This window comes from Balaenoptera musculus, chromosome 7 (genome assembly GCF_009873245.2).
Source record: "Balaenoptera musculus isolate JJ_BM4_2016_0621 chromosome 7, mBalMus1.pri.v3, whole genome shotgun sequence".
Classification (NCBI taxonomy): Eukaryota; Metazoa; Chordata; class Mammalia; order Artiodactyla; family Balaenopteridae; genus Balaenoptera; species Balaenoptera musculus.
The window spans coordinates 112,128,185-112,141,715 of NC_045791.1; the positions used below are offsets into that span (position 1 = coordinate 112,128,185).

The window sequence follows — 13,531 nt, forward strand, 5'->3', positions numbered from 1 at the left end:
AAATCCTAGGGTCAACTATCTCTGTTTATTCTCATAGCTCTATATGTTCCCCTTGACAAGATTTACAAAACTGACTTTTTTCCTGCACTTCTGGCCTTGAAAATAGAGCAGTACGACCTACAGTCCGCCCTGCTGTTTCCACTGCCTATGAGAGAAACGCTTATCACGAGCAAGCAGGGATACTATAAGCCTCAATGCTCACAGCTAAAAAAATTACATTCCAATTTAAAATCAAACTTTTCTTCCAAAACTGCTAGACATTACTTTGTGTTTATTCACAATTTTATAGTTACTTTGAAATTTTAAACAACAAGAGCATAATATTTTAAGGTATCAAAAGAGGCTTACAGGGCTTCCCTGGTGGCGCAGTGGTTGAGAATCTGCCTGCTAATGCAGGGGACACGGGTTCGTGCCCTGGTCTGGGAGGATCCCACATGCCGCGGAGCAACTAGGCCCGTGAGCCACAACTACTGAGCCTGCGCGTCTGGAGCCTGTGCTCCACAACAAGAGAGGCCGCGATAGTGAGAGGCCCGCGCACCGCAATGAAGAGTGGCCCCCGCTTGCCGCAACTGGAGAAAGCCCTCGCACAGAAACGAAGACCCAACACAGCCAAAAATAAATAAATAAATAAATAAATAAAATTTATAAAAAAAAAAAAAAAAAAAAAAAGAGGCTTACATTTTCTAAAAATCTGAGAAATACCACTAGAGACCTTCAGTAACAGCATTATTCAAACATCCTAATTTTAGTTGGACTTGAGTGACAGTAGAAAATGACCCCTTCCACATGACACACACGCAGACCACAGAATGACCATCTAGAGAGAGTGGATGAAACCACGAATCCCTCGGTGCTTTCAATAAAGAAAGAAGGAGGGAGAGAAGAAACCAAATGGGAAAAAGGTCTGGCGGTGTTTTCATTTAACCCAGACCCCACTTAAGAACACCGTTCACAAGTATGTACAGACGCGGCTGACCTTTCCCCAATTTTGTGGGGACTCACTGAGCACCTCCAGGCAAGCCTTCCAGGTGATGAACATGACCGTTCAGCTGCCACCTAGCGTGAATACATGAGTTCCCTAACCCTAAAACCTGTCACAGAATACAGCTGCAGCTCACTTCCAGCATCAAAATATTCTAAAAACACAACAAAAAAATGTCTTGGCAAAATAAGCAAACCAAAAAACACAAATCAACCCCAAACCTACTAACTCAAACTGAAATATCTGCTGTCATTGTTGCTTATAAACGTCAGACTAAAACTCCCCAGACGACATCCACTGAAATCAACAAGAGTGCGCCCCTGGGCTGGTGGGGCCTAAGGAACTGCACGTGTGGAGTTCTGTCGGATAAATCCTTGCGACTTCCCTGGCGGCCCAGTGGTTAAGACCTCCTCTACCAATGCAGGGGGTGCAGGTTTGACTCCTGGTCAGGGAGCTAAGGTCCCACATGCCTCGAGGCCAAAAAACCAAATCATAAAACAGAAGCAATACTGTAACAAATTTAATAAAGACTTTAAAAATGGTCCACATCAAAAACATCTAAAAAAATTAAATTAAATTAAATTAAATCCATCAATCAATCCACCGTGCCCTGGGCTCACCTCATCTCGGGAAGGAAGGTCCTCTTATAGGCATTCTCGATGTCCTGAAGGTAGGCGGAGGTGATCTTCATCTCATGTGGCTAAACAAAAGCAGAGAATGCGATACGTTTGGACTTTTCTTTTTCCCGTGCTTATGGAAAACGTGAGACAATCAACGAACAGCTTTCCTAGAACGAGTCAGGCTGGGCGCTCTAGGAACCATGGGGTGATGGGAGGGGCTTCGGTACTGGTTAGAACCGTTCTCATTCCGCCGCAGAGAGCACAGAAGCTTGCCCAGGTGAACGTACGGCATGACCTTTCTTTCACAGACTCTAAGAGGTGGACTTAGAACAGGAACAGGAAGAACCCCCTTTACAGTTACGGCCCCCGCCTCCCGTCTGGGCCGTGCCCGAGTGCGGGCGATGCAAGATGACACACCGCACAAGGGGACTGGCCCACTCCCCCCACCGACCCACACTACCCGCCTCCGTTGACAACTCTCTGCCCACCCCGCTTTTCTACCACTCACCCCCACCTCTCCCGCTTTTTCCATCTCCACTTCCCTTTCATAAGACATTTGCCAATTTCAGAAACGTAAAACTCCAATTATGAGTGGCAAGTTTCCATACTGCAAACATCTCGCGGTTTAGCAACGCTAAAGGCTAAGTTATCTGTCACCCTGTTTGATTTTCTTCATGGCATTTGCCTTTATTTCCCGTACTTCTTATTTATTTCCTTGTTTACTATTAGTCTCCCCACTAGAATATAAGAACACACATCTATTAATGACATAATGTTCCTTTGATAAAATGTCTCCTTTACTTAAACACAGCGGTAATTTTACCTGGTGACAGTATTCATCGAATACTGGAAAAATAAAAATGTTCACAGCTCTAAGTTGTTCCTCAAGATGGTTTCTAAAATATTGCTATCCAGATATCAAAAGAGTTATCTAGAGAATTCTAAGTATATATCTTCATATTTCTCAATAAACGTCACTCTAATAAGCAAAAGTGTTCAAAATTATTCCACTGAATGATAATACTTTTGACTTGTAGTTCCCTCCTTCCGCCGCTTGATGGAATATTCTCCAAAGTCTACATTACACATCACACTTAGGAGTAAACTCTTATACAGGTGCAGACTGGTAATCAACAGGGAGACACGGGTGTCACGTGTGTTCACTGCCAAATGAGCGAGGAGGGTGACCCACAGCCTCTTTCAGTTGCAGCGAAGACGCCCGGAGCGTCTCTGCCACCCTGGCAAGGACCTGCCATCAGAGAGGCACTCACGGAGCACCCACGGGACTCCCAGCGCTGAGGACGGGCCCTGGGACGACAGATATACAGGCAAGCCTACCTTTTCATCACAATGTCAAAAAGAGCATTTCCTGCCAGGAAAAAATACTCTAAGTAGGAGGGATCTTTCCAAATAAGAACTAGTCAAAAGGGCAAAGACGGGCCTTGTTAACCTGCATCCTGCATCACGCCTGCAGAGCCAACTTCAAATCGCAGGGTTTCGAGGCACCTGACTGTCTCAACGCCCCTAAGAGTAAATGAACGTGTGTGGAGATCATCGCTCTACCGTTTTAGGGTCACTGAGTAGGAAAAAGAGGAAGACAGGCCCGACATATGGGAGTGGTAAACCGAAAGGGTATTAGAAATTATTTTCAACTTGTAGGAAACAACAGGGCATGAAAAGCCCGTTAGAAAACAAAAAGGGAAGTCCTGTCAGGAGATGCACCCATCCTCAGAGTGGTTGAGGTGACCCAGGGCCAGGGGACAATGGCAGGATGGCACCAGGGACGGAGAGCACTGGAGGAGAGCTGTGAGTGACCGGGGCCTCCTTCAGTCGTCCATCGCACAAGTGCCCGCTCTCCCGGGGGGACCCATGTGCGTGCCCCCGTCCCTGTAGGGGCCATCAGGAACTCACAGCACCCCACTATAAGTATCGGTGTGAAGCACTGATCTATTTTAAACGTAACGAGGACACATAAAGAGACAGTGGTCTCGGACTTAAAGGCTGAGTTACGTTTCCCTTCTTCTGGATCCGGCTCTGGATCTCGGGAACGGGCACGTCGACGTAGATGACCACGTGAGGGGGCAGGTACTCGCAAATGGTGACCTTCTTCACCTCGTTGTAGTGGTCCACACCTGGCACGAGAGAGGCACCATCTGTCAGCCGACGGTCCACGGACAGCCCTCAGATGCACACTTCTCTTCAAATAAGAGGGCAAAGGTACACGCGGTTCTCAGAGCCACGTGTCAACCTGCGAACCACGTAACAGTCACGGCCGTTACCGCCAGCTGCACACGCGTGAGGCTGGCACACGGTGACCGCAGCACTCACAGCCACCCTGCAGGGCGGTGCTTCTCATGTCTACAGACCAAAAGAGTCAGGCCAGAGAAATGAGGCAACTTACACCAACAGTGGGATTTAAGCCCCAGCCTAAGAGCTTTCTCAAGGCCAGATCTGAAGTGTGCCTGGCCACATGTGAGGGTGCACCTTTACCTCTTCTCGGCCCGCTGCCCCTCCAGGTCCTCCTCACTGGTGGCCCCATCGGCCCAGTTGGGTCCGCCCTTCCTCTCCCCCAGAGCTGACCCGCCGGCTTGCCAAGTGCACGCCCCGTGCCCAGGTCCACCCAGCCCAGCAGGCTGCTCCACTGCCCGCCACGTGCCTCCCTCCCGCGGTGCTCCCTCCAACCCCGACTTCCTCCCAAGGGTCTCCTTTTCCTTGACTTGCCTTCCCCGAACGCACCCTTCAGATAAACAAATTCAAACCGAACCACATGCCTCCCGGACCTAAAACCCCTCAGGGGCTGCGCAGTACTTTCAGGAGAAACCTAAGCGCCCCGGCCAAGGTGCCCGGCCTGCCCCTCCGCCAGCACCGCCCCCTCCAGGCCGCGCCAGCCCCTGCTGCCCACAGAGCTCCTGTGGCGGCACCACCAACGGCTCGGCCAGGGCTCACTCCTCAGGGACGCTGCCCCCAACACCCCGTCTCCCGACTGGTCAGACGCTCTCGACACGCTCCCTCCGCACCCGGGGACCACGCCGCGCAGCCAGCAAGCGCGCTCACCGCAACCACGCATCCAGGCTGCTTTCCCACCCCTGCCCCCAGGATGGCGGGGGCCTGGTCTCACCGATCCTCACATCCCTCTCACCTAAGGCAGAGCCCGGCACACAGCGCGCACCCCGGCAAGGCTGGCTGGCTGGCCCTGAGGCTGTCCGAGTGTCTGCGTGACTCAGCGCCTGGCTCAGAAGCACGGGCTCCAGCTGCTCTCCGCACAGGCACCAGGACTGCGCAGACAGCAGGATGGGCCCGCAGACCAAGGGCGGCCCCCTCGCCGGTCAGCCTTGGCTGGCTTCGGTCTCCCCATTCAGGAACTGACCGCTCGTACTCTGCGCTCCAGATCTAGCCGCCTGCTGGATCCAGGCGACCAAGTTCGCCGTGAACATGCCCACAGGCTGAACGACCACACGGCCTTTCCACAGCCCTGTCCGGCACACGCCTAGCTCCAGACACCCCGGCCCCAACCAGACGGGCTCCCTCGCTCCTCGTGGCCAGGCTACTTTAGCCAGGAGCCTTTATTCTTGTCACTGGCCACTTGCCAGACTTTCAACAATCCCCCAACCCAGTGCTAGTGTCCCTAAAAGCACTAGACCAGCACGTGCAGGAGAGAAGGAAAGGACGAAAATGCTGCAGTCACAGGGGCCAGCAAAGAGGAGTGAGGGAGGCACGGGAACAGGACCGCTCCGTGAAGCTAGCCACAGGTCACAGAGCCACGTAGCTGTGCCACAAGGTGGCTGGAGAGCCAGGGAAGTTTCCTGGGAGGCTGTATGGAGACTCGGCTTAAGCTATGCGTTCAGGATCCTGGACACCACTGTGCTTTCACAGGGAGAGACGAATTTAGGAAGGAAAGAGGGTGGAAGGAACTGGTTTTTCCTGTGGAATGGCATTATTCATCTATTTAACACTTGTTCACAAAACACATACTAACTGCAGGGTGAGTCTAGCAGGGCCTTTACCAGGTTACCCCACGCGCCCGGGAAGGCCAGCCCGCCGGCCGGACTCACACTGCTTCCGGATGAAGCCTTGTCGGTACATCGCCTCCAAGAAGACAAAGTCACTGTAGATGGAGCGTTCCAACACCACACCTTGCCCTGTTTAAAAACATGGAAACAAAACTCAAAACTCAGGGCTTCCCTGGTGGCGCAGTGGTTGAGAGTCTGCCTGCCAATGCAGGGGATACGGGTTCGAGCCCTGGTCTGGGAAGATCCCACATGCCGCGGAGCAACTAGGCCCGTGAGCCACAATCACTGAGCCTGCGCGTCTGGAGCCTGTGCCCTGCAACAAGAGAGGCCGCGACAGTGGGGGGCCCTCGCACCGCGATGAACAGTGGCCCCGCTTGCCGCAACTAGAGAAAGCCCTCACACGAAACGAAGACCCAACACAGCCAAAAATAAATAAATAAATAAATAAATAAAATCCTTCCCTCTACTTTAAAAAAAAAAAAAAATCAAAACTCAGATAGTAATTAAAGCAATGAAAACTAGCCCTTTCATTTTAGAAAGGGAAAAAATTATTTACAATTCCATTTCCAAACCAAATATTTTCAAAAGAACATACATGCACTTCTAAGTGGGAAATCATTTTCAAAACTACAATACTTTTTTGGTTTTGGCGATACAATGTTCTGTTTCATTCTTTCAGCCCTGACGAAAGCATCCAGCTACTAGAGAAAGGGATTTCGTTTTTGAACCATAGGTCCTGCCCCGCCCCCCCCCCATGTCCACTGCAACCCTGCCCCCATCCCAGCTGCTCAGTAAGACCCCGGGGCGTCCGCCCCACGCCCACCACCATGGATCTCAGAGAATCCATGATCTTACTGGAAAGCCAGAGCTTGCCTCATCAAATACCCTTTAAAAAAAGCTCTAATGAGTGGCAACCTAAAACGACTGCATTTCAGAAAAGGGTTCAAGTGCAGCACACGCCCGACAGCTACCCGACCACAGATACTGCACCTGTGCTCAGCACGTGCTCCAAGGCGTCCGCGTACTGCAGGAGGCGACTGGCGTACAACCAGGACTGCAGGCGGTAGCTGTTGCCGTCGTTACTTTTCGGGTCATCGTAGAACTTCTCCAAACTGCAGTTGCTGCTGAGCTGTATGTCCAGGGGTTTCCCATCCCCGGTGGTGCTGGCTGCGTAGTGGATCCCCGCCTCGGGAAAGTGCTTCAGGCCTGAGGAGAGAAACAACCGGACAAAACGTGCTATGGGCACGGCGCATCCCACCAGCGAGCGGCGGAGGTGCACCTGCACACCATCGCTGAGGCCGGTCGGCGAAGACCTGGGGAAAGTTGCCCTGACACCTGTGTTCTTGGTGCGTGAAAGGGAGCACACGAGACACGGAAGACGACATGTCTGAAGCACGCGTGTAAGGGCAGCATGAAGCTCCAGGGCTGCATGGCAGCATTTCCCACTGTACCGTCGTACGAACTCCTCCTGAGGAGAGCTGCCCCTGAGCGTGGGTGCCCGCTGCACGCAACTGGGCTTCGGCTTGTCAAATACCAGAGAAAGGCACGGGGACGACACGGGCTCCAGAGTTGGGAAACGGGGTGGACGCCTGGCCCTGCACTAAGCAGCCTGTGACCCAGCTTCTTACTGAGGTTGCCCGTCCGTAAGTGAGAGCAGAATGTCAGCTCTGTTTCACGGGCTGTTACACAGTTCAAATGAGACTGCTCCTGGGAAAGTGCTCTGCTTACATGGTCAAGATAAAGTCCCAATTCAAACTGACAACCAGCATGGACTTCTAAAATTTTCCAAATCTGAAAGACTAATGACAGCTTTTTCAGTAAATATTTCAAAAGTGTAAAATACCTACCTTAGGCGCAATTCTACCTACTCAATATTAAAGTAAAATCCAACTCAGATAAGTAACTGTATATCTGAGAAAATCGTGTTACTCTGCAGGACACAAGTTCATACCTAGCTTCTCTGCTATTTCTTTTGCAAGCTCGCCTTTCCCCGAACATATGTTGCCATCTACAGTTATCACTTTGCTCTTTTCTGTCAGCTTTTTGGTCGTTCTTTCACCAAGCAGGTATGCCAGCGGGCCGTACTGCAGCTTGCACTGGACACTTGTATGAATTCCTCCCTGAAAAACACACATCATACAACAGCACAACGTGAGCATTCTGGTCACTGCAGGCATCAGCAGCTATTAGGTAAATATAAATGCCAAGAAGACCCTTGGTGACAAAACAGCCAACATGGACATCTGTATAACCTATTTGTTGAATTACTGCCTCTCAGCCCCACCCCCAACGTAAGTTCGCAAAGGCAGGGGATTGCCTGTTTTGATCACTGCTAAATCCTCAGGGCCTGGAACAGGACACACTTACCACGTTCAGTAAAAATTGGATGGATGGATGGATGGATGGATGGATGGATGGATGGATGGATGGATGGATGGATGGGTGGATGGATGGATGGGTGGGTGGATGGATGGGTGGGTGGATGGATGGATGGATGGGTGGGTGGGTGGGTGGGTGGGTGGATGGATGGGTGGGTGGGTGGATGGATGGATGGGTGGATGGATGGATGGGTGGGTGGATGGATGGGTGGGTGGATGGATGGGTGGGTGGATGGATGGATGGATGGATGGATGGATGACAGAAAGGCAGGGGGGAGGGGGAGGGGGAGACAGGGCGGAAGGGGATAAAGAACATTTCTCTAGTGCAGGCTCCTGTCCTGAGCTCGGGAACGGGTTAGCTCATGCCTTTAAACAGCTCCTGATGTCTTAGATGTCCTGAAAGTACCTGAAAGCTAACAGACCTAAAACTGAAATTCAGCATCCACACCCCAAACCCCAATCTGCTCCCCTCACAAGCTCCCCATCCACCATCCACCAAGCAGAACAGAGCAAAGACAAGAGTCACCTTTGATACCCTCCTCCTTCCTCCAACTCCATAATCACTCACAAAACCCTATTGATCCTAATCTTAAGTCTCTCTGGCCAGCGGCCCCTCCCTCCCCCTCCCTCCCCCCGGTGCACCGATTCTGCGGACATCCTCACATCTCTCGTCTGCAACGCAAATGCCTGCTCCGTCTCCTGTCTCCAGTGTCCCAATCTACTCTCCACACTAAAACTCGAACAACCCCCTGAAAAACAAAACAAAAAAACCCCACCGATCAGCCAGGGGAGGAGCTGGAATGACCCACGCAGTACTGGATCAGAGCTACAGACGTCGGTCTGAGCGCACGTTTAGTTGACTGCAGATGCAGAGAGTCACGCAGAGAAATACTTATAGATATGGGTGTACACACAGGTTAGTATAGTACATTTCCTTGCTCTGTCTGCTGAGAGGACCTAGAAGCAACAACACTCCAAGATCAATTACACGGAGTACCTAGGTCTTGGTTTCTAATGTCATTCTCCAGTAAAAGGCACAAGGGCACCTCAGAGAAACGGCTGATTCTATCACTACCACCTTGCCGGGCCAGGTAGTAAGGAAGTGCTCCAACACACACCATGAGGGGCAGGTTACAGGGATACAGGAGCCACCTGAAAGAGCTCCCAATGGCCACAGCTGGAACAGTCTGAGTAACAAAGTAGAGCTTACTGAATTTTACCCCAAAATATAAAATAAATATACACAAGTCCATACTGGTATAAATAAATAAATGTGGAGAAGAGACAAACCTCCCATAAAGAAGAATTCCAAACAATTTATGTGGCTACTCTGCCTTCCAGGAAGGGCGCATAATCCCCCACTCCCTGTGTGCACGCAGTGACCCCCCTCCAAAGAGGACACACTGGAAACGGGGAAGAAAGAGTAACTTCACAGCAGAGACACTACCGCTACCTCAGCCAGGTGATTAAGGTCATCAGTGGTAAGTCATGCTCACAGTGTACCTTTCATATCATGTGATGAGAACAGCACTTTACCTCTGTGCTCTTCCTCCTAAGAACACACAGCCCCAGGCAAGTCATGAGAAAATATCAGACGAGTCCCACGGAGGGACAAACTACCCACCCAGTACTGCTCAAAACTGCCAAGGTCATCAGAAACAAGGAGAATCTGAGAAACCACCGCAACCAAGAGAAGCAAACAGGGGGAATGATACATATCAAAATGCTCATAGAAGTAACACCTGCAACAACAGACAACTGGAACCACCCAAAGGTCCATCGACAGGAGACGAGGATAGTAAATGGCAGGATATTCTCTATATATTCCAAAACTCTCAAATCCCAACAACTGTGAATACCTAAGTTACTCAGCAGCAACTGTGTGTCATTCACTCATTCATTTATTCATTCAGCAACTGTTTATTAGATTCCCATACTATGCTGTCTTTTTTCTACACAATGGGGATACAGCAGTGAGCCAAAAAAATTCCATAGGATAACAAAACAAGTAATTACACAGCATATTAAGTAAGTGCCGTGAAGGGGAGGACAGTTTACAGGATGGGATGTACATCAAAACGGGTGGTCACGGAACCCTCGCAGAAAGAGTGACAACTGAACGAAGACTGGACGGCAGTGAGGGAACTGGCCACGTGGCTACCTGGAAGAGCGTCTCCCTCTCAGGTGGGGGGAACAGTAAGTGCCAACGCCCTGAGGCAAGAGTACTGCAAGGATGAGCAAGGCCAGTGTAGCTGGTGCCAAGTGGACCGGATGGGGCAAGAGTAGCAGATGAGATAAGTGACGGGGTGTTAATCATATGGGTATCCTGCACCCCAGAAATTAATCACTCTCTCCTCCAGGCTACCTCTGAGCCATGTGCAAACTGTTTCCCATCTGTATCCCCAACTTGAATATACCTCAGATGTGGCATACAGCAGGGGCACAGTGACATGTGAATAAAGCAATCAACTATTCCCTGACTTCAAATCTTTGGAAAGTGCTTTTTTATGGTTATGATAGTCTTTCTATTATTTCCCACCCTCAGTCCCATTTTTCTGCTCTCTGGAATCACAGGGAATAAGTGATCTTTCATGACACATTTCCAACTCTTTCAATTATTCCAAGTAACAAGCTGTATACCCTTTTCATCTTATTCATTTTTCTCTGGACCTACTGAAGTCCATCTACATCCCCTGTAGGCAGTAGCGTCCAGAGGTGAACACAGTTACAGGTGGGTCCATCTAGTGTGTGCCCGGCAGCCCCCTCTACTCTGGGGCCCTCACGTTCACTAATGCAGGGAAGTACGCTGGGTGTTATAAAGACAATCACCTTTCCCTCTTTCATTCTTTCTCTCTTTCTTCTATTTTGCAGCCCGAGTTATCTCCTGAAAGCATTTATACGACTTTTTAATAAGACTATTGCACTGTTCTGTTCAAAATCCTTGCTCATCAAAATCCTGAGCACAGAGGTCAAGTCCCTTCACAGTTCGACACCAACGCTGCTCCAGCCACTAGTACCCAAAGGAGTTATGATACAGTCACTGTCATAAAATAGTCTTCCTAAGGTTTCCAGCCACAGTTCATTTGCTTGTCTTGTTGGCTCCGCGTACAATGTCATTCCACTGTCTCGACCATGGTAAGTTCTCCTAATCCTTCCAGATCTAACCTGAATGCCTTCTGTCGTTTCTGCTCAACGTCACATCGCCCCTTACCTGGCCCTTGACAGCGCTGCCACATGAATGAATGAATGAATGAGCGCCCCCAGGCTCTCGGGGCTCGCCCACACCAGCTCATTCGTCTATCGCACAACCGCACTGGGTAATGATATCTGCAACCTGGCCTCCCCAAGCAGGGCGGCCAGGCCGCCCATTCCCCTCCGGGCCCCACGTCTGCTCGGAGCTGAGAGAAAACGGCCTGGAGAAGCTCGCGGCGGCCCTTCCGAGGCCTGCCCTCGCGACTCAGGACCAAACACTCCAGGGGACAGTGGGATCCCCCCGAGAATGACCCCGGGAGGCCCCGGGAGGTGAGGAAGGGGCGACGCCAGGAGGACAAGCCAGGTCCCACCCGCGGCCCCCGCCCGCCGCCGCCTCACCACGCGCTGGACGACCGCCGCGAGGCCCCGAGAGGTCGCGGACACGGGGACCAGTCTCAGCAGCCTCAAGGCCATGGCTCCGCGGTCAGCACCGGCTCAAGGACCCGAGGGGACACAGTCGCGACGGGGCCCCTCCCGCGACCGGCGCGCCACAGTGACGTCACGGCCGGGATGCCCGCGCCGCGCCTGTCGGGAACTTCCGGGCGGCGGACGCAGGCGCGCAGAGCGCAGTCGGAGCTGATTTACCTCGGGTCTGCCTTGGCGTCCGCCTCCTCTGGACCTTGTCGTGCCAGCCCGCCGCCCGGGCTCCAAGGGGAGGGCCTCCCGCCGCCCGGGCTCCAGGGGGAGGCCTGCCCACTGCCCGGTTTTGAGGGCGCGCAGTGCGGGGAGCCGAGGCCGCCCCAGACCTCGTAGTTACTGCTGCAGCACATCCCGCGTCCAGGACGCTCGCCACCCTCCCGAACTCCCTAGACCGGCAGGTGCGGACTTCAAAACCACTTCCTTGAAAGTGTCTCCATAGCGCACAAACCACCCGAGGCTAGGAAGGCGGCCTGGGGCTGGGGCGGGGGGTGAAAGGAGGGCCGGTTGTGAGAGCGACCCAGGACGAGCGCGGGCGTCCGAGAGGCTCTGAAGAAGGACCGTAGACGGACCTTCCCGCCCCACGGCGCTCGTCCAGCAGGGCCGGCCTGGCTGAGATCCGCGCGTCCTCCACCTCCCCAGGGCCCATCTCCCCGCCTGGCTCACGGCTCCAAGTCTAAGAGGTCTCACACCCCTTGGCGCGCCTGGTGGTGTTGACACCTTGAGTAACGTGCAAACAAAAGCTGTCCTCATTCCCCCGTTAAAACCGCGATCGACCCAATGACCTGGGGCCTCAGTTCCTCTCAGGTTAGTAGGTGACTTTAACGTGAGATTTCTCACCTACTACGCCTGCCATTTGAAAAGGTTTTATAATCTTCACTCTCCTCCTCGGGCTTATTGTTTTTAACACCCTAACTTTTCTTTTGTTTAAATTTCATTTGGTTTTCAACTTTTCAGAATGATCATGGAGTTGTAAAAACGAAGGTCCTTTCAATGGATGTTTCTCTAATAAGAGAATCCCTGCTTGTCCAGAATACAGATTGCTAGTCCCCAATGCCAGAGGGTCTGACTTAGAAGATCTGGGATGGGCCCTGAAATGTGTTTAACAAGCTTCCAGCTAATTCTGATGTAGATGAGCCACACTGAGAGAATAGTGTTCTACACCCTGCGTTGTCCGAGAGCGTGGGCCACCTCCAGACCCTACACCACTGTGCCCCAGCCCCAAGCAAAGCTCCTAACGCATCACAGGTGCACCTCAAATACAGCTGGATGAGCAGGTGTGACCAGGTAGCCCTAAGTCATCCGGCCCGGTGCAGTCACCGCTTATTACCCAAGGCTTGGCTCCACATTCCGATATGTCTGAGACGCTCCGTGTCCTTGCCAGCACATCTGAGAAGTCCGGGGGGTTGAGGGTGGGGACACCTCCCTGTCGGATTCTCTGGCCTTGCGCCACTGTCCACCCCGTTCGCATCTTCCCTCCAGCACTCCGGTTGTCTTTCCTGCTTCACCCCAAGCAAACACACATCCTTCATCTCACTTCCCAAGACAAAGTTCTGTGCTTAACAACTTTTACTGATGGCCTAACGAAAAAGGGAGAGTGATCCCCGTAGGAAACAAAATAACCTTAAATTAAATATCGGACATCACTGTCCTAGGACTAGGGAAAGAATTCTTCGGCTTGACACCAAGTGCATAATACAAAAAAGGAAATATTGGTATATTGGACCTCATCAAAATTTTTAAAAAGTTTTGCTCTGGGCTTCCCTGGTGGCGCAGTGGTTAAGAGTCCGCCTGCCAATGCAGGGGACATGGGTTCGTGCCCCGGTCCGGAAAGATCCCACATGCCGCGGAGCGGCTAGGCCTGTGAGCCAC

At 51.9% G+C, this 13,531-nt stretch overlaps 1 protein-coding gene across 6 annotated transcripts in view; it reads right to left on the reverse strand.

Annotated features, from left to right (window-relative positions):
- NDUFA10 (NADH:ubiquinone oxidoreductase subunit A10) overlaps nt 1–11,743 on the reverse strand; it is a 49,719-nt gene extending 37,976 nt beyond the window's left edge. For 2 of the 6 annotated variants that reach the window (XM_036857920.1, XM_036857922.1), the window contains exons 1-7: nt 11,582–11,743; nt 7,980–7,994; nt 7,564–7,732; nt 6,603–6,818; nt 5,655–5,741; nt 3,613–3,734; nt 1,603–1,682 (exon numbers count right to left, since the gene is read on the reverse strand). In XM_036857920.1, coding sequence (XP_036713815.1) covers nt 1,603–1,682; nt 3,613–3,734; nt 5,655–5,741; nt 6,603–6,818; nt 7,564–7,732; nt 7,980–7,994; nt 11,582–11,656 — 764 coding nt within the window. In that variant the 5' untranslated portion in view covers nt 11,657–11,743. The remainder of the gene's footprint in view (nt 1–1,602; nt 1,683–3,612; nt 3,735–5,654; nt 5,742–6,602; nt 6,819–7,563; nt 7,733–7,979; nt 7,995–11,581) is intronic. The other 4 variants (XM_036857924.1, XM_036857923.1, XM_036857921.1 and 1 more) reach the window with 4 other exon arrangements.
- Between the last annotated feature and the right edge of the window lie 1,788 nt (nt 11,744–13,531).